Source organism: Thunnus maccoyii, chromosome 8, assembly GCF_910596095.1.
Source record: "Thunnus maccoyii chromosome 8, fThuMac1.1, whole genome shotgun sequence".
NCBI lineage: Eukaryota > Metazoa > Chordata > Actinopteri > Scombriformes > Scombridae > Thunnus > Thunnus maccoyii.
In genome coordinates this window covers 29770401-29798208 of record NC_056540.1, presented here as the reverse complement: position 1 = coordinate 29798208, position 27808 = coordinate 29770401, and the positions used below count along the sequence as shown (strand labels likewise).

Here is a 27808-nt window from a genome sequence, read left to right as displayed (position 1 = left end):
CTGCTGCACAGAGGAATAAGATATCAGGCTTTGGATACACGCACAATACTTATAAGTAGGATAAATTCATTGTTGGTTTGGCTCTGCACATGAGATTTGTTGAAGAAAAATATAGAAAATTGCCAGTCATGTCCTTTAACATCAACCATAAACTGTTTCCTCAGTTGCTCTGCTGCTCCACAGCAGAGGATGAAACTGTTCATAACTGTTTACATGTGTAAAAACATTGTGTTTTGCTGAAGCATGGTGCCCAGCTGTCTTGTCCTGGATAAATAACAACTTAAAAAAAAAATAAAAAACTGACATGACTCCAGTGAAGATAGGTTGTTTTTGAACCCAGAGTGAACTGAACTAAGTCCTGCTTTGTTCTCAGATTATCCTCCATTATCATCATCGTCATCATCATCATCACACCTTCTTCGCCCTTTTGGCAGCAGCAGCACGCCTCCGGTTGATGGCTTTGGTGGTGACGCGGAGTTTACGGAGACGTAGCTGGCGCAGCCGGAGCTGCAGGTCCTTGGGGAGTTTTCCCCCCTTCGCCAAAATCTCCTTTAGCCTCTGCTTGGGCATCTTGGTGAGGCGGAAGTCACAGATGGTGGGGTAGAAGTCGTACATGACCTGGCAGGTGCGGGAGGAGGGGAAGTAGCCCTCTGCGCTGGCTGTCACCCGGTACTCACCAGGGTTCAGCAGTCGCCAGTAGTCACCATCAGCCACTGGAAGAGGAGATGGCAGAGGATGACAATAGTGAGCAGTGACCTGAAGTAATAATCAGGATATGATGAAAACAAACAATTTAAATCAAATACCATTACGTTATATGGCAAGGTGGAAATATATCTGTCAAATCCATTGGCTTTTGTACTGTTAAAACACTTAATTCAACTTATTACTACAACACATTTCTTCTTTTTCATATAGAAGTGTGTAAGAAAGTGCATAAATCAAATTAGCTTTAAAGATAACTTTAAATTGTTTATTTTGGATGAAAATTGATAAAGAGGAGTAAATATAAAACTACTTTTAACAGCAACTTGTACATTTGTTACATATGTACAGAATGTTTTCTTTATGTTTTCCAACTAAAAACTTTATTTAATTCATATCTCATGTGAGATGTAAGACAATACCTGATCTGATGTGATGATCAATATCTTCAACCTTGATGATGGCGTCTGCGATACCGGCTTCTGTGTCTTTATCCCGAACCACACCTTTAATTCCTCTGTGGACCTAAAAAAAAACATTAAAGAAAAACAATGAGCTATTACTGTTTTATTGGTGCTGTAGATATAAAATAGAAATTTGCTGGTGAATAAGTCACAAATAAGAGATGTTGTAAACATTTTCATTTTGCTCTGAGATGTGACATCACCCTGTTTGTTCAGGGAGGGATGTTTGCCTGACGGACGGTTACAGTGTAACCCAGGTTCTCTGATTGGAGAGACTCTCCACCCTACATATTCCATATGTATGGGGACTGAAGCAGCTAATGTGGATTACTCTTTAAGACACATGACCTGTGGTTGCCATGCACTGATTAGCAACCTGTGGTTATATAAGCACCGTGCGTGGCCTCTCCAGTTAACCTTGATTGGAATGCGTTTCGGAGCGGCTCTTAGCTGGAGAGATAGTCTCTCAATGCACACGCTGATGATGACCATCCTCCATTCTCAGCACAACAAACACACACACACAAAAAAATGTGAATGCTTGTGAACTGAGAGGAAAGTATGTCTATCGCCTGCCGCTGATACACTCAAGCCACACTTGGCCATGTTGGTGTAGCGATCAGCTGGGAAGCACACCAGCCACTTCCTCCGCCGAGGTTGAATTTCATGTGAGACATTGGCTTTGCAAGCAGACCAGCAAAGCCCAAGCCGCAACCTGCCACGCTTCCACCAGCCTGTGCATCGATCCAGAGAGGAGCCAGTAAACCAGCTCTCTTAACACACACATGCTAAAACATGCACAACTCAAATGCTCTCAAGATACACACACATCTGACTGCTTGACCATGGAAATCAAGAAATCAGAGAGGCCACACATGAGTGGTGCTTATATAACCACAGGTTGCTAATCAGAGCGAGGCCACCACAGGTGATGTGTCTTGAAGATTAATCCACCTCAGCTGCCCCCGTACATGTGGAATATGTAGGGTGGAGGGATCGTCTAGACACGATAGAGAACAGAGTGTTTTAATATAAAAGGATTAAAAAGAAAAAGAGAAAAGACAAGTTTAAAGAAGAGGAACTAAAGATGAAAAACAATAAAAGATTATTAAATGATCAACATCTTTGTAGATCTACACAGTAGCATCCAGACCTGCTCCATGTAAACCAGCAGAGACTCTCTGTTGTTCTCCCACTCAGTAGGAAGCTCGCTGGCGTGAGGAAATTTATCGCAGGACAACTCCACCGTCACCTCAAAACAGTTGGTATGCAGGTAACTGAAATCATTCATACCTGCGACGACAGAACAAATACAGACATTGAATCTGTCCGTTTCCACATGTTAACACAGGACATCCAATGCCACTTTGTGAAGTTTTGTTTCATCACATTGCCGTTGGACTGCAGTGAAAGTGTCATCAGTCAGCCAGGTAATGTGAATATGAATGTAGTATTCAACCCTTTCAAAACAGTCTTTTTGTAATACTTCCATTCATCTACCTGCCGCTCAAAGTCTCTTATTAGCTTCAAATGTGAATGTTTTGCACGTTGATGTTTTTACAGTTGTTTAAAAATGAAGTCAATATTTATGATGGTTTATACATTTATACTGTAGGTCTGCCTTGAAATATTAACTTACATAATACATTTATTAAAACGAAGGTGTCAAATATGAAAGCTCATTACGGAGCACTGATCCAACTAATATGCAAAATCTGAAAGGTTTTTGATGTGACTGACAATAACTATTTACAACAGCATCTTAAAATCAATAAATAACACAGGTGTTATGCATTATTAAAGCTGTCAAATCATTTCTCTAACCTCTCTGTCTTATTAGAGGTCAAGAATGAACAACTACACTGAATTATTTATGAAAAACATCATAACTGATAACTAATATGTATGTATGTATGTATGTATGCACCAATAACTAGTATGATAGCACACCAAAAACAGGATTCTTCATATGTTGATTGACAGTAAGATACACCAATTAGTTCATGTGTAAGCCTCACTGAAAGGGTGACGCTGACACAAAGCAAACCTCACCACCATCAATAGATATAATAACGGTATATTAATTTTAAAACTGTACAGATTTGAGCTTTAAATCAAATGAGATCCAGTTAAGTTAACACATTCTTACTTCCTGGTACGTTGTGCCAGTCGGCTCCGTTGATGATGTTGTTGTATCTGAGGAAGTCCCTGTTGTGGCACGGCCGCCGGTCTGGGTTGGACATCATCTGGTTATATGACATTAAAAGAACATGTTAAGTAGATAGTGGTGCCATCCAATCCCTAATTCGGTCTCTCTCCTGAAGATCAGTGTTTGAAAAATGAGAGCAGAGAGTGACAGGACAAGGAATATCAACCTGATTGGTGCTGGCGTACGCCGTGGCCAACCAGCGGAAGAAGCTCTCGTCAGGAGTGGGTGTGTGCGCGCGAGGCGCCCAGTCCTTGGTCATGTCATACGGGTAGGTGACCACCACCTCTCCACCATGGAGGTTGGCACTTAGAACAAATGGGATGTTCTGCATCCAGTTGATGACAGCTCGAGTTTCTGATGCCACCTAATGACGGAGATTTAGACAAAGAAACACAGTAGAAGAAGACAGACTTAACAACTTTCTAATAGAGGGTTTCTTTCATCATCATCATCATCATCATTCTAAAAAGGTGAACCATGTTCCCGAAGTTTTATGTCCATATTCAAAGCTACATGGGCTTTATAAGACAATACCATGAGAGGTTGTGGCAGACAGTAGCCATGTTTCCATCTCATTTTCAAGTGAATTTTAAGCAAACTTTTGAAATGTTGCAAAAAATAAAAGAAGTAGAGGTTGCGAACCAGAAGCAAAAACCATCGCCTTGGCCATTTATGAGAGAAAAATGGAGAGGGGTCTTTAGGAATTTGTTTAAATTGGGCAAATTGTAATTGTTCTTTCATGTTCATGCTGTTGTTGCTACTAACAGCCATGTCTTCCAGTTTTATGGGAATATCCGGGAAGACGATGACAGCGGACACAGCTGATAAGTCATGTGAGTTAAATGTTCACCAAAGGTGTTTCCATCTCCCATTTAGGGTATTAACTCTTTTTTGAGAAATGCTAAAACCACATTAAGCAACTTCTTTGTGAAACTGAGGACATCTTTTCGATCCATCAACCTTTTCTAATGCCATACTTCAAAATGCGCATAAAAATATGTTGATGGAAACACAGCTAGTGACCCTGTGTTGAAAGAAACATATTGTCTATACCTGTGTCCTTTTATATATGGCCACTGGAGGGCGCCAGAGTTGCAATTTTAAAATTCTACAGTTTACTTTAAGTCGCTCTATTAGGCATTTATAAGCTATTCTAAACTGTACACTTTAATTTACAGAGATCCAACAATTCCTCCATGAGCAAGCACTTGGCAACAGCAGTAAGGAAAAACTCCCCTTTAACGGGAAGAAACATCAAGCAGAACCCGGCTCTTGGTGGGCGGCCATCTGCTTTGACTGGTTGGGTTGAGAGAGAAAGAAAGAGGGAGGAGGGAGGGGGAGAATATCAATATAGTGAATCACAGTTGTAATAATATAAAAATGTCCTTATATTCGCTTATAATTATATTTTAGTGTGTTATAAACCAACCATTAATGCTAAATAGGTGGACTTAAAGTCAAGAGTCACCCATTTATCAATTCAGTTAATCACTAAACAAAATGAGACAATCATCAATAGGTTTAGTGCTGTTGTTTCTATATAAATAGTATAAATAAAGCTAGTGTTTCTCAACTTTAACTTGAGACTGATTTTCCTACAAACCCTGTTCCTGTTGCATGATAATGTTTATGACAAACTGAAACAGATAAACATGGAAAAAAATAATTTAAAGCTATGCTGCCTTTACAACGTTCTCATCAAATATGAGAGAAAACTAATGGGATAAAGAGCTAAAGAGGCAAGAACGAGAGTTTTTATTTTTAGAAATAAAAAAATATTGCAAGGAGAAGAGGATGACAGATATTTGGAGCTGATTTTCAACACTCTACTTTCCAAAATGTGGTATTTTGTATTTAAAACTTACAAAGGCCTCCTCTGAGGTGTATCTCTCAGGGATGGGAAAGTAGTGGTTGATGAGTTTAGAGTGGTCCGTCTCCAGCTCGATGGCGGTCCACATCCCAGAATTGAGGTCAGCAAAATTGTGGTTCATGTCAATACCTTCGTAGCTGTAACGTCCAGTGGCCCAACCTGCCATCTCCGAGCCCTGAATAAACAAAGAAGGATGGAGCGTGTGAAGTTACTCATGTTTATGTCTGGTCACCTTATTCATCTACAAAACACAATCTCGGACTAAATGCAGCTCCAGGCACCTCTTTAAAGGCTATCTCATATCCGTCGGGGTTCATGGAGGGCAGGAGGTGGATACGAGTCTCTTTGATCAGGTGGACGATGCGCTGGTTGCCTTGTTTGTACTCGTGGCACATGTACTCCATCAGATTGAGAAGAATCTCCCGGCCCACCACCTCGTTCCCGTGCATCCCTGCGACATAACGGAACTCTGGTTCTCCTGCAGGGGACGCCGACACACAGGGACAGGGTCTGATATACTGGACAATCTGATATTTCAATGCTTTTACTAATGCTGTTGCTGATGTGCAATGTCCAAAAATGGCCAAATGAGTTAATACAGATAGAATAAGGTCTATCTAAAACTTTTAAATCAAGACAGAGCAAGAAATACTGCACAAGGCAAATGTTTTTAAGAATGCTCCAACAGCTGATAATTACAATGTGTTGTTATCACATTAGCCTGTTACATAATCACTCCAACATATATGCATATATGCACATGTGCAGTAAATATCACATGCAAAAAGGATGAAGAGTGTCCTTGAAACTTTCTGTGTTTTCAAAATACAGCTGCATGAAAGTCATGAAAGACCTGGAGCTGCTTCCTGTTCGGTCCACATACATTGCGCTGGCAGGCAGCTCCTAAATCTCACACATCCTCCTCAAAACTGTTTACGAGGAAGAGTCTCAGTTCACTCTTCTGCTAACAAAACACTGTACACTGAGATGAGTTTCTCATGTAGTTGTTCTGAGCTTTGGCTGATTTGGGTTTGTCTAGATTCTAAGAAAATAAAAGCATATAATCATCAGCAAGCATCATGTTAGGACATGTTTTGTAATGCAGCTAGTAAATAATCCTTATTTATTTAGAAGTTTTTAGTTTGAAAAGGTCGGGTTTGTAAATGGGCTTCTATATTTAGAGAGCAACAGTGTAGAAATAAAGAGAGAAAGACATTCATAGTTCAACTGTGGAGAGGGAAGGAAGGGGCCAGATGGGAAATATGACTACTCTGAATCCAATTTGTGTGTTTCTACTGTAATGACTGAGATGGCAGAATGGCCATGAAAAAACTGAAACCTCAGTCATTGGAACCAAGAAAGTACCAAACCAACATTGATCTCTGGAAAAAGACTTTGAAGTGGACAAAACAATTATGTGAATCAGAAGAATGGAGGGAAAAACAGATGAAAACAAAAGTCTGCAAACAATCCGCAGAGCCATTAAAAAACACTTAAGACTCAATGATTGTTTAAACAATTGTTACCTTTCATAATCACAATTAGGATTACATAACAACACATTTACACGACTGATCAATCTATCTTCCACTCTCCCTCCTCTCCTCCATGCTGCCTTCACTGCCATGTGTTTTGGCGCGGAAACCTCTCCACTCTGCTGCCATGTGGGCTTAGCAGAGGAGGCCAAAGAAAACATTTGTATGCCTCAGAATAAACGAAGAGGAACTCAGCTCTGTACGGGTCTATGTTTCACACAGTGCTGGAGTAGTTTTGGAGGACTGGAATACAGTGGCAGCCATTGTAGAAGTCCTATGTGACCCTCTGACCCCTAAAGCAGGATCTGGCCTTCATTAGATGAAATGATTCCTCCCACTGCAGCGCAACACGTGGTAGTTTTAGATAAAGAAGTTGAACTGGCTTTAATGCTGCTTTTTGAGTATTGATTTTGCTGCTGACAATAAATAATGGCACATTATAAAGGTCAGGACAAAGATTTTTAGCTTTTGGTTAATGAAAATGTGGATCTTCCACACTTTAGAGACAAACCACGGTGAAGCAGATGTAGGTACATTTGGAAAGTTTTCTCTCACGTCTTGTCTCCTCAGTGTGTCTCACCCAGTTCGTGCTTTCCTGGGTTATCAGAGATCTCCATGACGTAGAGCTTCAGACCCGCGTAGCTCTTCCCGATGCTGTAGATGCGGGTGATGTCAGGACACGCCTCGTTCACCGATTTCATCAACTGGGAAAAGAAAAACAATAAAAAAAGCTGTTCAGAGGAGCAAGTGAGATTATGACTGTCGTCAACCAGAAACTGCTCAAGTGTATTCAGAGCGGAGTTTGTGAGCTGTAAAAAAACACATTTTGTCATTGATTATTAATTTAATCAATTAAATGCACATCAGTGATGAATATATTGTAGTGAGGAAGCACGCTGCACATGAACATGGCGGCATGGGATTGAATCCCAGCAGAGGGTCTAAAATATTGTTTCTTACACATGAAAATGAAACATAAAAGCCACAAAAACATCTTGAAACAAAAGCTTAATAACAAAGAAGACCGGAATTGACCTGACTCTCCTCGTATCAATGCCACTGACATTGAATATACCTATTTGTGTCCTTCTGTCATCGAGGATTAATTTATGCAGTGTGGTTAAGTGTGTAAATATCATGAATTCACCTTCACAAAGTAATGACTGGAGGTCTCAGCAGAGAGTATCTGTCCGGTGAGATTGCAGTGGCCAGTTGATTAAACTAAACAAATGATTAATATGCAATTATTATTTCATTAAATGACCCCTAGCTGCCTGAGTTGTGTTAAAACGCTAAATGAGTTTCCACATGTGGAATGTGGATCAGTGTTTGCCTCTGTGGACTGTTTCCTGACCCTCAGATGCCGGGCGGCATCTCCAAACAGACCGCTGGTAGTAGCAGCACAGTGAGGACGCTGCCTCGAAGGAGTGAAACCTCCCATAATATTTGTTCTATGGTCACACACTGAAACCAGACCACACACTTTGAGAGCTCTCTGGACTCACTGCAAAAAACAAAAACTAGCTGGTTTGTCAACATGGGACAGAGTTTTATTAATAAAGAATATTTCTTGATGGCGAAGCTTTAAGTCATACATGCCCACCTTTCTCATCTCCTTGTAGTTGTGGTGCCTGAAATCCAGTTTGTCTCTGGACTCCATCGGCTCCGTCTGCCAAGCGTAGATGTTATTAGGATCTATAAAATGAGAAAAGTGTGTGTGTGTTACAGTGGCCCAACATAGTGTAAATAAATGATAAAAAACTGTTTCCAGCACTTTGCCTCTTGTACCTGGGACTGTGCAGCCCAACACCTCTGCTCTCAGGCAGATATCACCCTGAGTCCCGTTCTGGTACCAGGTCTGTGGGTTGATGCGGATGTAACGCGCTACTGTGGAGGTGTTGAAAAGGGCGAGTACAGCTATCTCTGTGTTCTGGTTCCCTTCAAACACCTGAAACACAAGAAGACATGGTGAAATATGGAGAATTTAAGAGTCTTGTGGACAAGTGGTTGAAGATGATCTTGATTTTTAGCTTCCGTTTGTGCATGTTCACCATCTTCTACTCTCTTTTGCTTCGGGGTGCTTTGTTTTTCTCTCTGAACACTTTTGAATACTTGTGTTATGCTCAACAAAATACAAAAAGACCTATAAAGTGCCTTGTGGGAAGATGTCTATTTTTACTCAATTGTTCCTATAAAACATTAAAACCTTTTTGAAAAACATCCAGTAAATGGATACAGTTATATAATGTTGCAGGCTACCGGTCTGACGCCTTTGGAAAAAATCTTTGCATGATTGACACTTCACAGTCAGCTGTGGCTGTGGCAGACATGCCAGAAAGACCAGTAAAATAAACAAACCTAACCAAGTCTGAAATGTTTCCAAACCTGCATTGGCATCCTGAATAACCAAAGGGAAGAGGAGTTTCATAAATTTAACCTTCCCTCCTAACAAAAAGGAGGAACTTACAAGTGTTTGTTCCCTGCAGGATGTATACATAAGGCTGTAAAAGAAAACATTATTTTGTACAAAAGTACAGAGTCTTTCCTTCCATCAGTTCTCCATCATGGCAGCCTGTCTCCCATTTAAGTTTTCCTTTACAGGCCTTTGTTGGAATGATGGGAACAGCTTGTGGATAAATTACACTTAAATGACTTTCCCTTTCTTATTTTCTTCCATATACTGGCATTCAGCATCTGCTGCATGAGTTTCAACATGAAGCATTACGGTTAAAATGTAATCAAATTACAATTAAGACTCCAATTAAATTTGACCAAAACCAGTAAAACATACTGTATGAAGAGCACCATGAGATTCTACTTCTGCAATGGGGTGAGTATAATGATATATTACTTCATACATATAAGTACCAACTTAGCAACTACAAGATGGTTACATCATATGTTCACTTAAGGTAGAGAGTTTATAATCTCTTGGTAATCCTTTATTTTATGGATCTCTAGTTGTGGTTTTTTTATATACAAACTTCCAAGAAATGTTCCTAATAACTTGCTGGTATGTACAGTAGATGTTAATTTTTAGAAATTTTTTAGAATACCTAGAAAATAATTATGTAATTTCATACAACAGTTTAGTTTAGTTCAGTTGGTATAGTTGGTACATACACTCATATTTAACATTTAAAGACATAATTAGGAAATTAAGTAGTAGTTAGATGGAAAACAGAAAAGAGTGTAGGTAAATGAGTAATTAATAACTTGTCAATTCTTCATAATTATTCAACTTTCTTGCTAAACCAACTACCACTCTCTATGCTTTCAAATTTAGGGCTACAACAATCATTTTCATTGTCAGTTAATCTATTAGTTTTCCTATGAATTGATTCATATTTTAGTCAAGAACATGTTAGACAGTATTTACAGATGTCTTGTTTTGTCTCACCAACACTCAAAAATATACAGTTTACAATGATATGAAACAGAAAAAAGCAGCAAATCCTCACATTTGAGAATCTGAAGCCAAAAATGTGCATTTTTACTTGACAAGAGTTTTAAATTATTAACTGATTATTTATATACAACTAAAGGATAGTTTCATCTCTGCAAATACGTTGATGTTTACCCACAAGTCTGCTTGACTCATAGCAGCTTTTTTGTAGCCAAGAAATTCCAATTCAATCTTTTTATTTTCAACTCTACAAATCAACACTTTGCCTTCTTTAGTGTGAAAACCAGTAATCTTCTGAGTAACCCTAGAACCTCTGTCAGCTTCAGACAGAACCACAGAACCACATGATTGAAAACACACCTGAACGCATATAATGACACATATTTAAACGAAAAAACAGGCAACATTGAAATTATTTATTTATATCTACATAAAATTAAAGGTTTTTTTCATAGATGAATTAGGACCAGCTGGGAATGAGTGGAGCGTAGTTGGCAAGTCATTTTAACATTTAACTCCTGAGCTGACGGAGGACGTGGGGAATGAGGAAGGGTGAAATGGATGGGTAGTAGGGTGTGGGGGGAAGGTAGTGGCTTCTGGGGTTAGGGTTAGGGTGGAATGGGGAACAGGAGGGTGTAGGGGAAGGATGGGGTTAGGGTTAGGGGGTTAGGGTTAGGGTGGAATGGGGAATAGGAGGGTATAGGGGAAGGTAGGGGTTGCTGGGGTTAGGGATAGGGAAAGGTTTAGACTTCCTTGTTAGCCAGTGTCCTCCATTTCCTCCTGATCCTGCCTGGTAGTTCCTGCAAGAAATGGTTCTTTTCCAGCTTGGTGTCTCCATCAAGAACTTCATCCGCAGAACATCCCTCATCCTGGATGTCCTTTCCCTGGGCCTTCAGAGGGTCCTGTATGTTTTGCTGGAGCCTGGCGGCAGCAGACACCTTCCTGAGGCCTGCCATCACCTGGTTGGCCAACATCTGACTGAAGCGGCTGATGACGTTGTCATACTTCTTAACCGACTCTGCCCAGTCGGCAGCAGATGTAGCGCCGCTTTGAACTTGGATCATGTGACCCATTCCCCAGGATGGTGGAGGGAAGAGGAGCGACGTCAGCAGGCGTTTCACAGCTTCCTCAACGAATAAGTACACCTCCTCGCTAGGAGTGATGACACCGACGGCACCTGTCGTCGGCTGGCTGAGGTCTGAATCGGACCGAGCGTTTCTGTTTGGATCCTGAGACTCAGCCAGACTTTGCGCCTGCTTGTGAAACATACTGCTGACCTTGTCCGCCAGCAGCTTAGAGAACGTGACCAGCTTGTCATGGCTGATCAGCTCTTCCAGCCTGGTCAGCGGTGCATCAACACTCTGGCCGATGCTGCCATCTTGTTTCAGTGACAGCTCTGTTTCGCTCATGAAGGAGCTCACCACATCTGCCATGCCACTGACCCTGGATTTTCGTGAACCAGTTTCCGTGCTGTGGATGCTGTGCACAGCAGTGTCTTCCTGGGTGTTCTCGTCTGTCATGTCCCTTAGAGAGGTAGACGTTTCCGTTTTGCACTCCAGTTTATCTGAAACCTTTTTGTGGAAGTTGAAAAAGTTTTGCAGTTTCTCCTGCAAGCTGAGTTTCAGCACCAGTGCCGTGGAGGCTACTTGGTCCTCTGACACTGTAGTGTTTTCAGTCTGCTGCCATGGGAAGGTAAACCTTCTTGGCTGTGGCTGACACAGCTGATTTACACTGTTCACTACAGCGTCCAGCATCTCTGAGGCTGCAGAGTCCACTGAGGCCAGGACAGGTTCACATGAGGTGGACAGTGCCCTGAGGCTCTGTGGGGAAAACATGACCAGTAACCTCATGAGGAATCCCTTCAATACCGTCAGGCTGGTACAGCGAAACCTCCTGCATGAAAGGTCTTTGACGACCTCTGCAGGAGACACACTCGTTGGATACCCTATGTCCTGTAGATGTGACCCATCTCTGTTCTCAAGGTTTGCCTCCTCTTGTGTTTCATCCTCCCGGCTTTTCTCAAAGGCGTCTCTTACTTTGCCGGTAGAGCGCTGAAATTTCTTGTCAAGGTACCAGCAGCAGCAACAGTAGCCCGATCCGAAGTCCCCCAAACTGTCCTGATCAAACTTGTCCAAACACTGGTCTTCTGTCTCTTCCTCGGTACGTTTTGGGCATCTCATTTTGACGGCCAGGTGTCTCAGGATTCTCCCTGCAGCACTTTCTGTCTTCACACCTGCCTCTCTCTTCTCTTGACAGATGGCCAAGCTGTCAGCCAAGGCCGAGATCACCTCCCCTGGTGCCGCCTCCAAAAACTGATCGACATCCTGCCATGACGCCACCTCAGCGAGGGCCTCGCCCGCTAAGCCCAAGGACTTCATGGTGGCAGACATGACCTCAGCCACCTGTTCCTGGGCCGGTTCTGCTCTCGTTTCAGCGGGGCTCTCATGAGGCGGAGTGTAGGCAGCGAGTACAGACAGACCCTGGTTCACCTGCTGCACAACCTCCACCAGCATGCTTCTGGCAGACGACTGGGAGGCGGAGCTGCCTAACGCCTGGGCCAGATTCTCCTCACTGACTCTAAAATACTTCTTGAGAGGATCTTCAGCGAGGTTTCTCACCATCACAGGGGAAGATCTGCAAACAAACGAACAATCACTGATTAGTTAAATCACACAATCAGCAATTGCCTTACTGATATTTGCTAATAAGTGCTTTTTTACAGACCTAAGGCTCCAGAACATTTCATCATTTCACCTGCATATTTGAGTAAAAAAAGAGTCACAGTCTCAATCAAAACCAAAACATGCAACAGCATTTTCTTTTAGCGCTGAAACCATTTTCATTACTGATTAATTTTTACATTATTTGATTAATTGTTAAGTCTATGAAATTAAACAGGAAACAGTGAAAAATGTTGTTTGAAATTCCTCTGAGCCCCAGATGACATCTTAAAATGCCGGACCAACAAAGATACATACAAAATATACCAGAGATCAGCTAATTTTCACACGGGAGCATTTTTGCTTAATAAAAGAACAATTAATGGATTTTCTTCCCATTGACTAATCAATCAATCAACTAATTATTTCAGCACTATTCTCTCTTAATCAGGAAAACAACTCTACAGGAAGACTCATGTGCTAAAATGTCCTGCTGGTTCCTCTGTTTGTATTTTGCTTAAATCCACTGCTGTACTGTTAATGATTTTATTATTTGTTCACCAAATTAATTGTCTGAGTTTATTATTAAACATTTTAAAATGACAGTTTAAAAGGAATATCTTGCTTTCAAATCTATTTCATATTCTTTTATTATCATTAAATTAAGTGATAATTATTTGTTAACAGACAAACTGAAGGATAATTTGGGATTTGGATGCCTGTCTAGGACCCAAAGGGCTTGGACTGACCCTGACTACACTCTCTCCTGGTCTTACACATATAAGGATAGTTTAGGTATGAGGTGTATCTGGGTGGACTTTCCAACCTGCTGTCTTTGCTCCGAGGCTCCCCCTCGCTGTGATGGTGCTGCTCGCTTGATTTGCTGGCCGAAGCCTCTGAAACATCATCAGTCTGCAGACGGACCATCAGGGCCGGGACCAGCAGCTGGAACACCAGCTCGGACACCACCCTGATGATCCTCCTGGACACCCTGGCCATGTGAGCCTGAGTCAGCTGGAAGGAAAACGCACAGAGGAAGCTGTTTGATATTGACTGCGCTGGACAGATTTAACTGCAGCTTCTGTCTTAAAACATTTCCAAAACCAGAAATAAGATATTGAATTATTTCAATTGCTTTAAATTCAATTTCAAAATAAGACATCCACCATCTGAGACAAAAACCTGCACATACAATATATCTAGGAAGACAAGTCTGGTATTTGTGTCATAAAGTGAAACTCCACCCAAAATATGCTGTACAGCCAAAAAAGTATTAGTTTTGTTTTGTTGTTTTGCTTAATATTTGAATTGAAATAACGCTTATGAGCTGAAGTGTTGAGTAATAATAATAAGTAGTAATAATAATTGCAACCTTTTTCATATATTCAGTAGTTCCCCAATTTTTTAATGTTGTCATTTCTTTAACATCTTATAAACCTTTTGTAACTGATCCAAGTTTTATCAAACACAAACTAAACTCTTAATACTGTTGAATCACTTTATTTTAAGCTGTTCAGCAGCGCTGCTGAATGGATTCATCTGTAAGTGTAAGTTCATCTTAAGTGTTAAACTATCTACTTCATTTACTTGGTATGACTTTAGACTTTAACAGAAACCAGACTTTCTGTAAAAATACTCAGACATATCAGGTGTGTTGTAGTAACTTACTGGTTCTCTCATCCTCTCCCGGATTCTTTCCCACTGTTGGTCCTGCAGGCTGTTGATGAAGGATGAAAGGATGTCGGAGCAGAGTAGCTCCTCTTCCTCCCCCTCCTCCTTATGGAATATTATATCATTCAAAAAGGTGTACTTGAAAACATGGTTTTATATCTGTAACCTTAGTTTTGTAAGTTTATAAAACGGTTACAAACATAAATGTAAAAGTTTACAGAACTAAAGTTAAACATACAAAACCCTGTTTGAATGATATAATATTAAATACCTCGTCGCTCAGCACCATCTCTGCCAGAAATGTAGTCGCCGCTGCCCGTCGCTCACTGCGGGATGCCGGTAAAAGCAGCGAGCGCGTGCCGGTGCTCCGGTCCACACGTGTCTGTGTCTCACCGCCGCCCTCCATCGTCGCGTGGACACCCGCGAGCCACAGAGTTAATGTGGGGAGGTGGTCCCGGTGGGTGTTTGGATTAACTAGCTAAACATTGGACTTTAAAATAGGACACTTCTGTTTGTTTCAACCCGATAATTAACTGTGTTTGTTTTTTTGTTTTTTTTAAAGAATGACCACGATCGATAAGTTTATTATTGTAACCATGGCGACGAAGCTCCAATACGTATTTTGACTCAAACCACAATATTTCTCTAACTCCAACAGGCTAGTTATGTTAACCCAAACCATAATCTTTCAATCTTTCAGTCAGCTTTAAAACAACAGACAGGAGCCAAAATGAACATGTTTTTCTTGCTGTAATCATTCCTCCTGTTCATACTGACCATTACTGATGGAGGACCAAATCCACAGTCCTTCTTCTGTGCAAAAAAAATTACTTAAGAGTTTATCTGAAGCTAACATGAAGCTTCAGGCGTTCAAATGAGTCAAATCAAGTAGATATCTTTCAGTCTTTTTAGTGCCAAAGTCCCTCTTTTTGTTACTATTCTTCCACCGCAGGTCAACAGGGAAACACTGTCCGAGGAAACACAAATTCGATGCTAAAAAGACTGTAAATGTGGCCGATATCCATTTGATATGACTAACTCAGACTGCTGAAGCCTCATATAAGCTTCACATCAACTTTTAAATGCATTTTTGCATAAAATGACTGTGTGGACACACTGTGGATTTTGGCCTCCATCATTTACATCGAAAGCACATATAAAAGAGGATCTTTTAATAGCCAGTATGAACAGGAGGAATGATTACAGATTGCACAGGTTGCATTTGATTTACATCTTCACTCTCCAGCTAGTTTTATTGTAGGGAAAATTATAACTTTATCATTCTTGTTAATACATGGAGGTGACCTCAATTGGAAGCAGCAGCACTTGGAAAGTGAAATGTGGAAGTGGGTAAAAATAAATGAAAGAGAATAAGAGTAAATCTAATGATTAAAAAAAAACAAACTTACAGCCTCTTCGGTCCCGTTCATACACGGCTTCCAGACCACAGAGTCGTTACTGAACTGCACCTTGTAGGAATGAACCATGTTCCAACTGTGTGAACAAGACGTATGTAGTTCTTTAGTATCACATGTGATGCACACACACACACACACAAAACCGTGCAGAGGAGCTCGGGTCCAAAATAAGGCATCCACCATTTGAGAGAAAAAACTGCACATACATATATCCAGGAAGACAAGCCTGGTATATGTGTGATACTCTACCCAAAATACACATTACTTTATATAGTTTCCCACTTTTAAGGGGCATAAATTAATTTAAACAATGTCTTTATATTTAGAATCTGCATATTATTTGCAGTGAGTGAATATGTTAAGTTTTCAAGTTACAGACATCAGCAGACAGACTCTCTCAGGCCTTTTCTGCAGTCGTTCATTTCTATTTTATTACCACCTTTCAAATCTACGTGGGTAAATGTTTGAAACTTGAATGATAGCCTTTGGGGGGAATGTCACTTTAGAGACACATTTTCATTCTGCTCTATGAAAATACATTTCCTAGTGTTCAGTCAGTAAATGGTGCTTGGTGACTTCCAGTACTGACCTCCAGATGGAGTTGCGACCCTGCAGGATGACCCCAGTGAAGCGAGTCGGCCGCAGAGCGTCGACCTCGAACCACTGGTTCTTGTCTCTGTACTGAGCGCACCAGGCTCCATCATAGATATCTCCGTCCTCTATCCCTGACTGCAACACACACAGGAAACACATCATGTTACTCTGTAGATCGCTCATAGTATGTTAAACTTTTGGTTTGCCGTCAGTCTGTGTGGTTACCTGGATGTTGAGTCTGCCGCGGTGGGGGCCCAGACCACGGCGCTTGTAGGACGACGCTCTCAGCTGAGTGTCTTTGACCCTCAGTGACTCCAGACCCAGCGGAGGACATTCTGACACAGTCAACAGATGTTTATTTACCATATGAACATCATCATATCATGTCAGTAAACAGCAGAGTAGCAAAGTAAGAGAAAGCCACGTTTCCAGAGGTAAAAGTCAGACTAGTAGAGCGTTGGCATTTAGATGTTTATTAAACATCTGTTCAAGCATCTGCACAAACAATGAAAGACTGTTTTGAAAAGAAAGAGATTGCAAGACTTTTTTAGGAAAGAAGCCAACTACAATACCCATAGAGCATTGTGGCATCAAACCTCTGCACCGCTTTAATGGTGGTGTTTAAGCTTTCTTGAACTTGTTCTGGATTTTTGATCAATCTTGGATCAGTTCCACAACTAATAGTGCTGATAACAGCCATAACAGATGAAAGTCATGGCTGCTGTAGCGTTTAATGCCATTAGACAAACAAAACTGGTGGGGGAGAGTAAAAAAAAAGTCAAATTTCAAATCCAAACTTCAACTAGTGCAAAGAAAACTTCTGGAATCAGCATCTCCACATACTTCACTGCTCTGTATAATATCACTGTGTATGCAGGTTTGCACACTAAATGCACTGCAATTACACAAACACACTCACATGTACATATATAATATTGGACATATGTACGCAAACTTGACCTTATGGGAGGAGAAAAAGATTTGTGTTTCTATGTAGGTTAAATGGTGTATAATGTGCAGGCATTATGTAGCAATAAAGGAGATTTGTCACATTTTATCAATGTAACAAATGACAGATGAGAAAAAAAACATGAATAAATGAAGATATATATAACAAAATTGCAGATTACAAGGTTACTGTATGTTGAGTGAGATTTTTTAAAATATGTGTCAGACAGCGCTCTCCACCACCATCATTCAAAACATATAATTTATGTCTTTACTTGAATATTTTTACTTGTATTCGAGTATTTTTTATACTGAGGTGTTGAAACTTTTACTCTTCCGACACTGATGTTTCTAAATATCAAGCCAAAGAAGCAAGTTTAAAATAAAAGTGAAAAGGAGGGCAGGAAAGAGAAATGTTGAAATTTCTTTAAACCTGTCCAGCGTCCTCTAAAGCCACTGACAGACTCTCGTTGTCTGAAGGGTTCAGCTTGGTTCAAACTGCCTCCTCCTGCCAGGAAGCTTTACTGGCTGCTAAAGAGTCTCCAGCCAAAATATAGAAGCAGTATAAATTAATTCTAAATGTAGGTGGTGTTTAGTATTTAAAGACCCTTCCCCCCTTTTTGCCTTGTAGTCCTGCAGGATCTCTGCTGAGCTGGTTGTGACTCGAAATGTTGCTCAGCTTCTAAAAAAAGTAATGTCTCTTTGTTGCAGTTGACCGCTGGATCCCTGCCAAACCACAGATTTCTGTTGAAACTACTGATGTTGAGCCAGAGAAACTTGGCAAACATACAATGATGCCCAGAAGATAATACCATTCAAGTGATTGTACAGTGAAGCAGCTCATAACTCAGCTTATCTGGGTAAATAAATTCTACAAGGAGAGAAACTCTTTGTTTCTTTTGGGGGCAAATCTTCTGAGCACTTGTTAGAACTGAAATATAAAGTTTTTTTTATAGGAAGAAGGTCATTATTATGTGTCTTTAATGTTCTCTCAAAGAGAAGGTAAGATAAGGAACTTAAATCTAGTATTTAAGTACGTCTCAGCAGCCCCATCTCTCCTGTTGATCTCACTTATCACATCTCTCTCCTCTCTTTAAAGGGTGACTCCATCTGCGTTTTTTTTTCCATGTTGGTCAAATAGAAACGCCTCCTTATCTGTTAGTCCTCCCTCCCACCCGACACACACGCCCAGTTTGCTGGTAGTGTCTTCCTAACATACTCCCTCGCCGTATGTTAGAGCATGAGTTCACACCGAATTCTGCTCTGATCCGGAGCAGTTTGCCAGCGGGAGCAGAACTCAGGGTTTATTTTTCAATCTTTGAGCAGCAGCAGCAGTGAGAGCTCAGTCTGTCTCTGTGGCTACTGGCAAGGCGGGCTCTTTATATTGGTTTATATGTAGCAACGTCATGCAGAAACCTACATCAGGTTACGTGGGAAAAAGTTTTTAGAAGGGTTCGGGAGGTACTTCGAGCACAATATGAATTTTCAAATATATGGAACACTACTGGGAAATTACAGAATGATGTAAAAACTTAAAAAAACCCCCAAAAATAATAAATCCGCCCTTTAAAAATGCTGTAATAATTGTGCAACATGTCAAGTGATTCAAACTCACGAGTAGCCAAGTCAAACGTTAAGGCAGTTTACTCAGACCAGTTCCAAGGAAATGAGTGTGAGCTTTGGGATTATGAAGGAAAACTGAATAGTAGGTTATCATTTGATGTGTTTCTTGAATATATCATACATGTTACAGATAGTTTGTGTTTCACACCTGTTCTAAATCCCTCTGTGCTGTGTCTACTCTAAACTTAGTTCTTTGCTGTGTAAGATGAAGCAGTTGTGTGTTCAACAGTTAGTTTATTCTGTTGTACTTTTACCTGAGCCAGTGATAAGATAAACTATAGTTCTGTAGATGTTTATGTGTTAATATGATGAGCTTTTAGAGGATAGTGTGGTTTGTCCTTAATTTAATACGGGACTAATGTTATTTAGTGATGTTACTTGGTGCATGTTTGAGTGCTGTTATATATGGTCGTGGGTTAGTTGAACTTTTGACTTGTGTTTCTATCTGAGGGTTGTTTGGCTGACCTGTAAGGTTAGTGAACAGATGTTTTAAATTCTGCACAAGTAGTATTTAAGGGACTGGTTAAGAGCCAACTTTCCAGACAAAGAAAAGATAGCTAGGTGGAACTATGATGCATTATACTTCTGATTGTATTATTTGATTACATTATTTCATAACCTGACAATGCTCTCTTTGTGTGTTTATTGAGTGATTACAGGATATGTGCTGAAAATTGGTGGCCTTTACTGATAGATTGGTATTAAACTTGAAAATCTAGTTATAAAAAACAATTCTGCCAAAAATGGCCTCTACAAAAACAAATGACGGAGGAGTAAACATCTCTTTCTGGTGGTTGAAACTCAAGTTGTTACTGGAACATAAATCAAATCAGAGCTGTTCATCAAAAGTGAATTTCTTGCAAACTGTCACACTCATTAATTTGAAAATTGTTCTTAATATTTTGTAAATCTCATTAACTTACATGAGGGTGACAAAATATTAGGAACACTTTTCAATATAATGCACTCCAGTACATCACCACCACCCACTACGACCTTAATAATACACATATTGAAAACTGACTATCCATATATACAAGAAGGGAGAGTAGTCAGGCTTTTTATAGGAAAGCAGAGATTTATAGCAGAGTTTATATTTTATTTCTGCCTCCCTTTTGAGATCAAATAGTTACACGTTCTCCAGGGCTCGTAAAGGTGATTTGGGCCTTTTGAATAACAATCCTGTCTCTTTATCAAGACTTTATTTTTCTTATCACGGTCATGGTGTTTTTGCCTCCAAACCTGCCCTGCATCAGCCTCGTCAGCCCCGCCCTGCTTTGCCTGCACTCCCGAGTCTTAAATAAAGATAAATTCTTCGCCTGCTGTCTCCACCTGCTCCGCTCACTGTTACACAAAGAGCATTTCATCTTTTCACAAGCCTACAAAGTCTCTCCTTCATTCTGCATCATAACAGCGTCCTGTTTGGCTCAGTTATCTGGAGGAAATAGTTCCCTTCTGAGTCTCAAGCTGCTGATCCAAAAACCACCAGAGTCTTTCACCAAAATTATATTTATGGCAGACTTTAAAGCAGCTTTTAGACCTCCGTGTTGGATAATAAAGTCTACAGAAAATACTAATAGAACAGTTACAGTTGAACAATTCAAATATGAAAAATTCAAATGATTAATAAAATGTTTGTTTCTTTGCCCACAAGTAGTAAAGGATTATTAAAAGTGACACAAGGAATAAATATGTCAGTAATTGAGCATGATAAGTCTAAAGTTCTCCAAAAAGAACAAATAAATAGATCAATAGGCAACAAATAAGTAACGAATATAACATTTTCTCAGTATTTATATATTTGCTTTCTACAGTGCTGCAAGCCTCCTGCAGCTGCTGATACGCTGCTTTAGAGGATGAGTATCATCAGACAATGCAGCACGTCTTTCCATAAACTGCAGGAGGTTGCTTTCTTTGCAAGTCGAGCAGAGAGCTCTTTGATGTGAGTCTGCACTGACTGGACGACGGCCGCGTCCACAACTGGATCCTGCATTAATATGACGGACTCCAGCAGAAACCTTCCTCTAAACCTCTTGGTCGGGTCTTTCAGCATGACCTTGCAGACTTTCTTTGTTCTCTTCATGTCTGAGCAGAAGCCTTCAGCTACAGCGAGCCCCTCCAAAGTCTGGTTCACCATTTTTCTCTTTGTGTGTGTGACCCACTCCTCCTGGTTCAGATTCTGGAGAACAACCAGACCTGGTTCTAACTTTCTGCTTCGGTTATAGACACAACCTGACAACCTGAAGAAGCAGATGTATCAGCAGACTCTGTAGTTGCTGGTTCATTGTGTTTTCATTCTCTAGGATTATCTCTTGTGTATCTTCAGGTACAATGTTTGTTTGTGACTCATCCATACTCCACTATGCTTACAAGTCTCTGGTTTTGTTGAATCCGGGAACTTCCGTGCAGTTAATGTGTTCTAAAAGGCTGGATTACTGATCTACGTCACATCACAGACACACACACACGTACTGTATGTATACACACACACACAAGTATTTGTAAGACATGAGCTATGTATATATACATACGCACACATTTACAAGAACCGATACACAAAGAGCTGGAAAACCAATTTCAGCTCTCTGGAAGATGAAACTGAGACATGCAAACCAAACAGACTGTACAGGATAAACTACACTATGACACCAAACCTCCACATCATGGCGTGTGTGTGTGCATGTTGTTTATATTACCACAATGTTAATCATGAATGAATCATAATGAATGTCCTTAGAAAGTAGCTTAAGTTTGTGTGAGAGAGACAGAAAGTGAGTGATAGGAAGAGAAAAGTGGACAAATATGAAGTTAAAGGAAGGAAGACGAGGAGCTTGTTTGACTACAGGCACTGTGCAGGAAACATGTCTGCAGAGGACAGTGAATAGAGATACGGGACATTTTGTGGCCAGCAAGCTCTCTGATGATCTTTTCTATTGTGTATCAGGAAGACTGGCAGCTGCTCTACCTGTGTGATTAGTTTTCAGCAGTAAAGAAGTAAAACCTTACTGAATACAGTACTTTTGAATGACAACCAAATATAAAATCTCTAAATGAATCCAATGAAATCTCCAAAGGGAGATGTATTGGATATATACCCTGAATAATGTATCTCCTCATGGATTGAAAGATGATTTTGACATTAGACCTTTTCAGTCACTTTGACCTCTTTTTGTATTTAAATACTACTGTTATATATATGTTACTTAGGTCACATGATAAGGCCTGTGAGTTGAGATTATTTTGTCACACATACATTACAGTGTGCTTACAGATGGTAATGCCATCAAAAAACTTTTTTTTTTTGTGAATCCGAAGGAGCCCTTGATAGTAAAATGGTTTGGAACTAATATACAGTACTGTGCAAAAGAGTTAGGAATTAAAAGTAAAGTGAAGATGCTTTCAAGAATGCCATGAATAATTTTTATTCATCTATTAACTTCATATAAAGTTGAGTAAACAGAAGAAACCTAAATGAAATCATTATTTGGTGTGGCCAAGCTGTTCTCCTCAGTACACCTGCTGTTTTTCAGGTACTCGGCAGGTCGCTTGTTCCTGCATCTCGGAGAAGTCGCCACAGTTCTTCTGTGGATTTCAGCGTTAAGTTAACACTTCATGTTAATCCCAGATTGACTCCATGATGTTGAGATCAGGGCTCGGTGGGGGCCAAACCATCTGTTGCAGGACTCCTTGTTCTTCTTGTCACTGAAGATTGTTCTTTATGACTCTGGCTGTAGTTTTAGGGTCATTCTCTGCACAATAAATTTGGGACCGATCAGACGCCTCCCTGATGGTGTTGCATAATGGATATGAATCTAAAGTGCCTAAAACTTTTGCACAGTACTGTATATATAAATGTAAGATATGAATAAACTAATTTCATAGAGCAATGCTGGCAACAGATAAGAGAAACTACATCACCTATGATACTCTTTTGACTCAATATTTACAGTGTTGGTGCAGACAGAGGTGAAGTTAATTCCTATAAAGGTTTAGATATACAGTATGTCTCCCATCAGCACTGTGGTGTGGTAGGGGAAACACCAGTCACATCAGAAAAATTAACACTTAATAGTGTTAATTTAGCAAATAGTTTTAAGGTTTGTTTGATGCTACTGTGGACGGGGTTTACCTGAGAGAATAATTCAGTATCTCAGCAAGTTTCAGTATTTCGAGGAAAGTCTTTTTAAGTTGATTTTGAACAAACATCTGGATCAAAAATGTTCTCAACTAAGACCACTTGAATTGTTCTGACAGTAAACCCCACATGTTTAAAGCAGATGGAAGCACTGAAAACTATTTGCTACCAATATCTGATTGACTGGTTGACATACTGTATATATTGAGGCTCATCCTCATACATACGTTCGACTGTCTCCTTGGTCACTGATTGGCTCACACTTTTTTTGACCTGGGGTTTGTCTTTCTTAACAACCTTTGGCTTCTTGGTGATGACTTTGGGTTTCTTCGGGACCGTTTTGGGCTTCTTTGTTACCTTAATGCTCCTGATGGACCTCTTTTCTACAAAAACGCGAACTGTGTTATGCACAGCAAGACACATGCATACCTTATAGTATTAGACTTTATACATTTGTTTATATATACAGTATTATATACCAAGAAAAACTGTTTTGCAACTTAAACTTAACTTTCAAATAAAACAGTTTGACATTTTGGAAAGTATTCTTATTTTCTAACTTGCAGTTAAATGAGATGATACTGCTTTTATCTCTTTCCATTAAATATGAAGCTGGTTATCTTAGCTTAGCATAAAGACTGGAAACAGGGGGAAACCACTAGCCTGGTTAAGAGGGACAAATCGTGCATATTTCAAGGTCTGTATTTATATTCTGGGGCTCTACTGGAATATTCTTGCATGATTTACAGTTCATAAAACTCCTTATTTATCTTGTACTGGCCCTTTATGTAGCTCTTCAGTTCAGCCTCTGTCTGAAACAGGCCGTTTTAGCTCCTGTCTCTTTAAGGCCTCCCTCCTGATGAGCCCGCTCTGTTCTGATTGGTTAGTTTCCTGAAGCTGCCCCTCGGCAGACTTCCGCCAGCTCCAGAGACTAAGTCAACAAACTATAGTAGTAAGATTTTTACTTCTTTTTCTCGTTCTTTACTCGAAATGGAAACTTCTCAAATATGTTTGAGCTCGAATTTGAAATATGCGAGTAAACAGCTCATGGAACAACCTTAGCAACAAAGGCTACCAAATGGACGGCATGTGTAAACAATATGATGTCATCACGAGAAGGAAGTAGCGTTAACATTGCAAACGACGCGATCAGAGCAGGCTGAAACCCTGGCTTTTGACTTACAGGGGGCATTTTTAGGTTTTATGTCCACCTCAAGTTTTGGAACTTTGACTTTGTTTAACATAGACATCATTACAGTATATAAATGACAGAAAGTCAGAAAAAGCATAAAATGTCCCCTTCAAAAAAATCTGACAACCAGCAGCTCTGAAGCTCACTAATAGTCTGTTTTTATACTTTGATTTTGTACAGATACATCATTATAGAATATGGACAGAACCAGGCTAGCTGTTTCCCCCTATTGCCAGTCTATGCTATGCTAACCATCTGTAGCTTCATATTTAAAGGACAAAGATAAGAGTTGTATTGATTTTCTGGTCTAACTTTTGGAAAGAAACAAATAACGTAAGATACAATAAGACTTTATTAGTGATCCCACAAAGGGAATATATGTTACAGCTTACAGCAAAACTGATAAACAACAACAACAAAATAAACTAAGAGATAAAAGAAATATAATAATCATATGTCCCAAAATGTCAAATTATTCCTTTAACATTGGTTGGAAAAAAAAAATCTGTCACTTCCACCTCCAGAGGATGCTGTAGAGCACATCAAGCAGCACAAACATGCTTTCAAACCTGAGACTGAATTAATTAATGTAAATGCTGCTGTGGGGGGAGTTTTTGGCTGCAGATGTTTGCATCTATTTACATTCAGCTCAGTGTGTAGATGAATATACAGTCTGCCTGCGTGACAAACATTACACATGATCGGTCTTACAGAGTTTGAGGGGTCTCTTTCTTGTTTTTTTTTTTTTTTTTCTGCCTGAGGCATCACACCAAGCATCTGGTTTTCATCAGTAGAAAACACAAGGCTAAAATGTCTCACAGCACACAGCGTAGAATGTGGAACATCCTCCCCCAACCCTCGGACACTGACTCTCTGACCGCAGATATGTAGACCAACAGAGAGCTTTTTTACCCTGCGAATCTAAGAAGCTTTGAGGAACCTTGAAGGATTCTTTGGCTTGAAGTTGAAACCTTGAGGCTTCAATATTCAACTGCATATCAATGAGTCATGAGCCTTGAGGTTTTGTTTAAGAGATCTTTTACATATTTGAGTTCGGTCTAGTAAGAAACCCACAGAGGAGGATTATTCCCAGAACCCTGACAGCTGTGAGTTTGGATCTGTTTTTAAAAGATATAAACAAAAAAAACACATATTCCTCATATTAGAGTTTTGGTTTCTTTGTTCACAGAGAAGAGAGTCAAGAGAGCACATCTTTACTCTGAGTGTTACATCACGGCTGTTTCGTTTTATGAGGAAAGTAATGAGACGCATGAAACCAATGAGCAGTTGACAAAGTTGTAAAAAGTACATTTAGGCTGATTAACTTAACTGGCCTCATGGAAATATTTCCATGGAGTAGTAATCATACAACAAAGCTCACAATAAAAGCCATAAATCCTTAAAGGCATATTGAACAAAGGTTTTAGTGTTCAATTTGTTCACTGTAAAGTTATTATTTCCATCATTGGAGATCAATTAAAGACATTTAAACTTACAAAAATACAATTTTGATATGCACTCACCAAATTCCAAAGGACCTTCTTCTTCTTCTTCTTCTTCAGCTTCTTTTCTGGGAGCTACTTTTTTATCACTACCTTCAGTCTGACGTTCAGTTGTTGCTGTGGTCGTGGGGGGTTTAGTTGTTGACTTACTATAAAGTCCTGTGGTGGGAACATTAGTGCTGTTTCCTGTAGAAAAACTGCTCACAGTTGTAGTAAAAGTTGCATCTGAATCCACAGTGGGTCTCACTGCAGAGTTGTCATCAGCAGGTCTGGTGGAAATCAGAACAATTGATCCATAATGTACAAATAAAAGCAAAGTGAGGTGCAGAACTCTTGCCATAGTAACTCTTCCCTGCAGAGACCCTCTAACACTAAACACTCATTCAACCTCCCTGACCTGCCGATCTGCAACGCCGTCAAGACACCTGCAACGCAAAAGCAACTTCCGGTCACAGAGTTTAAAAATAAAAGACATGCTTTTGTGCAGATAATAGTAGGTAGAAAAAAAGAGTGTTTAATTAAGATTCTGTAGAAAAGAGAGTTGAAACAATTTGTTGATGAACAGAAAAGTAGATAGTAGTTTGATTATTGATTTATAACTGCAGTTTTTTTTCCAGCAAAAATACCCCAAATTCCAAATTCCAAAATTCCAAATTCTGATTCCAGTCTTTCAAAAGTAGAGCAGCAACGATTAGTCAATGAACAGAAAATTGATCATGGACCCCAGGAAGACTAGCTGTGCTTTAAGGTACAGATAATAGGAATCCTAATAAACAAACAAACACATAAACAAAGATCAGCAACTATTTTGACAATTGACTAATTGTTTCAGTCATTTTTTAGGCAGAAATACCAAACATTTGCAGGTTGCAGCTTCTCAGATGTGAGGATCTGAAGCTTTTCTGTGTCCTGAACTGAGGCTGAACTGAGGGGCTGCAATAAAGTGTCAGTATAAGATAAATGAGGAGTTTTATGAACTGTAAATCATGTGAAAATATTCCAGTAGAGCCCCAGAATATAAATACAGACCTCCCAGAATATAAATATAGACCTTGAAATATGCACGAACGTCCCCTTTAACTTTTGGACAGAACCGGTTTACCTGACAGTAAACTGAATATCAGACTGTATATTATTATAATTATTATAATATAATATTGGACTGTTGATCAGACATTTGAGGACATCAACATGGGCTCTAAGAAATTACAACATATAGAGCATTTTTCACTATTTTCTGATATTTTATGGATAAAACAATGTATTGATGAATAAGACAATAATCTGCAGATAAATTAATAATGGAAATAATAATTTGTTGCAGCCCTACTCAAATGTGAAAATTTGCTGCTAGTCTTTGTCATATATAATAACAAACTGTTATATTTTGGTTTTGGACGGATAAAACAAAGAATATGAAGATGCCATCTTGGGCTCTGGGAAATTATGACGGCCATTTTTTTTTTTTTTTTACTATTTTCTGATATTTTATATGATAATTACTTGAGAAAATAATCTGTAGTTTAACTGATGATGAACATAATCATTACTTGCATACAGAAAGTCATAACCTATAGGCTACAGCATATAAGGCATGTCAGCTATCATAACAAGTCAGAGTTTAAAACATTGAGCTCATTATAAAACTATAAGTGGATATGACGAGATGGAGAATCTGTGATAGCTTACATTAGGTAAATAAGATAAAAATACATAGTGTCATTATGAGCAGTAAAAATCAAGCAAAAATTGCCAAAAAAACTTAAATGTCGATAAAACAAATGATACCAACAGCTTCTATTTCCCTCCACTGATCCATGTCTAATGTTTGAAACACTGACATGATATGAGATAGTCCATCATTGTCATTTCTTTT

General features: G+C 39.6%; 2 protein-coding genes across 4 annotated transcripts; both read right to left on the bottom strand.

Annotated features, from left to right (window-relative positions):
* Positions 1-54: 54 nt before the first annotated feature.
* LOC121901518 (probable carboxypeptidase X1) lies at positions 55-26463 on the bottom strand. Of its 2 annotated transcripts, XM_042418349.1 has the most exons (15): positions 25954-26463; positions 23466-23621; positions 16758-16867; positions 16528-16667; positions 15930-16014; positions 8572-8731; positions 8387-8478; positions 7364-7487; positions 5530-5726; positions 5244-5423; positions 3545-3742; positions 3319-3415; positions 2323-2462; positions 1128-1230; positions 55-713 (listed from the first exon to the last, which is right to left on the bottom strand). In XM_042418349.1, exons 1-15 carry the CDS (start codon positions 26270-26272, stop codon positions 409-411), a joined length of 2406 nt encoding a protein of 801 aa, XP_042274283.1. In that variant the 5' UTR covers positions 26273-26463; the 3' UTR covers positions 55-408. The 2 variants fall into 2 exon arrangements, with proteins under 2 accessions (XP_042274283.1, XP_042274282.1); XM_042418348.1 differs by lacking the exon at positions 23466-23621 and having other exon boundaries at positions 25954-26462.
* Positions 10855-15205, bottom strand: LOC121901517. Of its 2 annotated transcripts, none has more exons than XM_042418347.1 (4): positions 14792-15205; positions 14518-14622; positions 13676-13863; positions 10855-12823 (listed from the first exon to the last, which is right to left on the bottom strand). In XM_042418347.1, the coding sequence occupies exons 1-4, from the start codon at positions 14924-14926 to the stop codon at positions 10933-10935; spliced, it is 2319 nt and encodes a 772-aa protein (XP_042274281.1). In that variant the 5' UTR covers positions 14927-15205; the 3' UTR covers positions 10855-10932. The 2 variants fall into 2 exon arrangements, with proteins under 2 accessions (XP_042274281.1, XP_042274280.1); XM_042418346.1 differs by having other exon boundaries at positions 14518-14625; positions 14792-15204.
* Positions 26464-27808: the final 1345 nt, after the last annotated feature.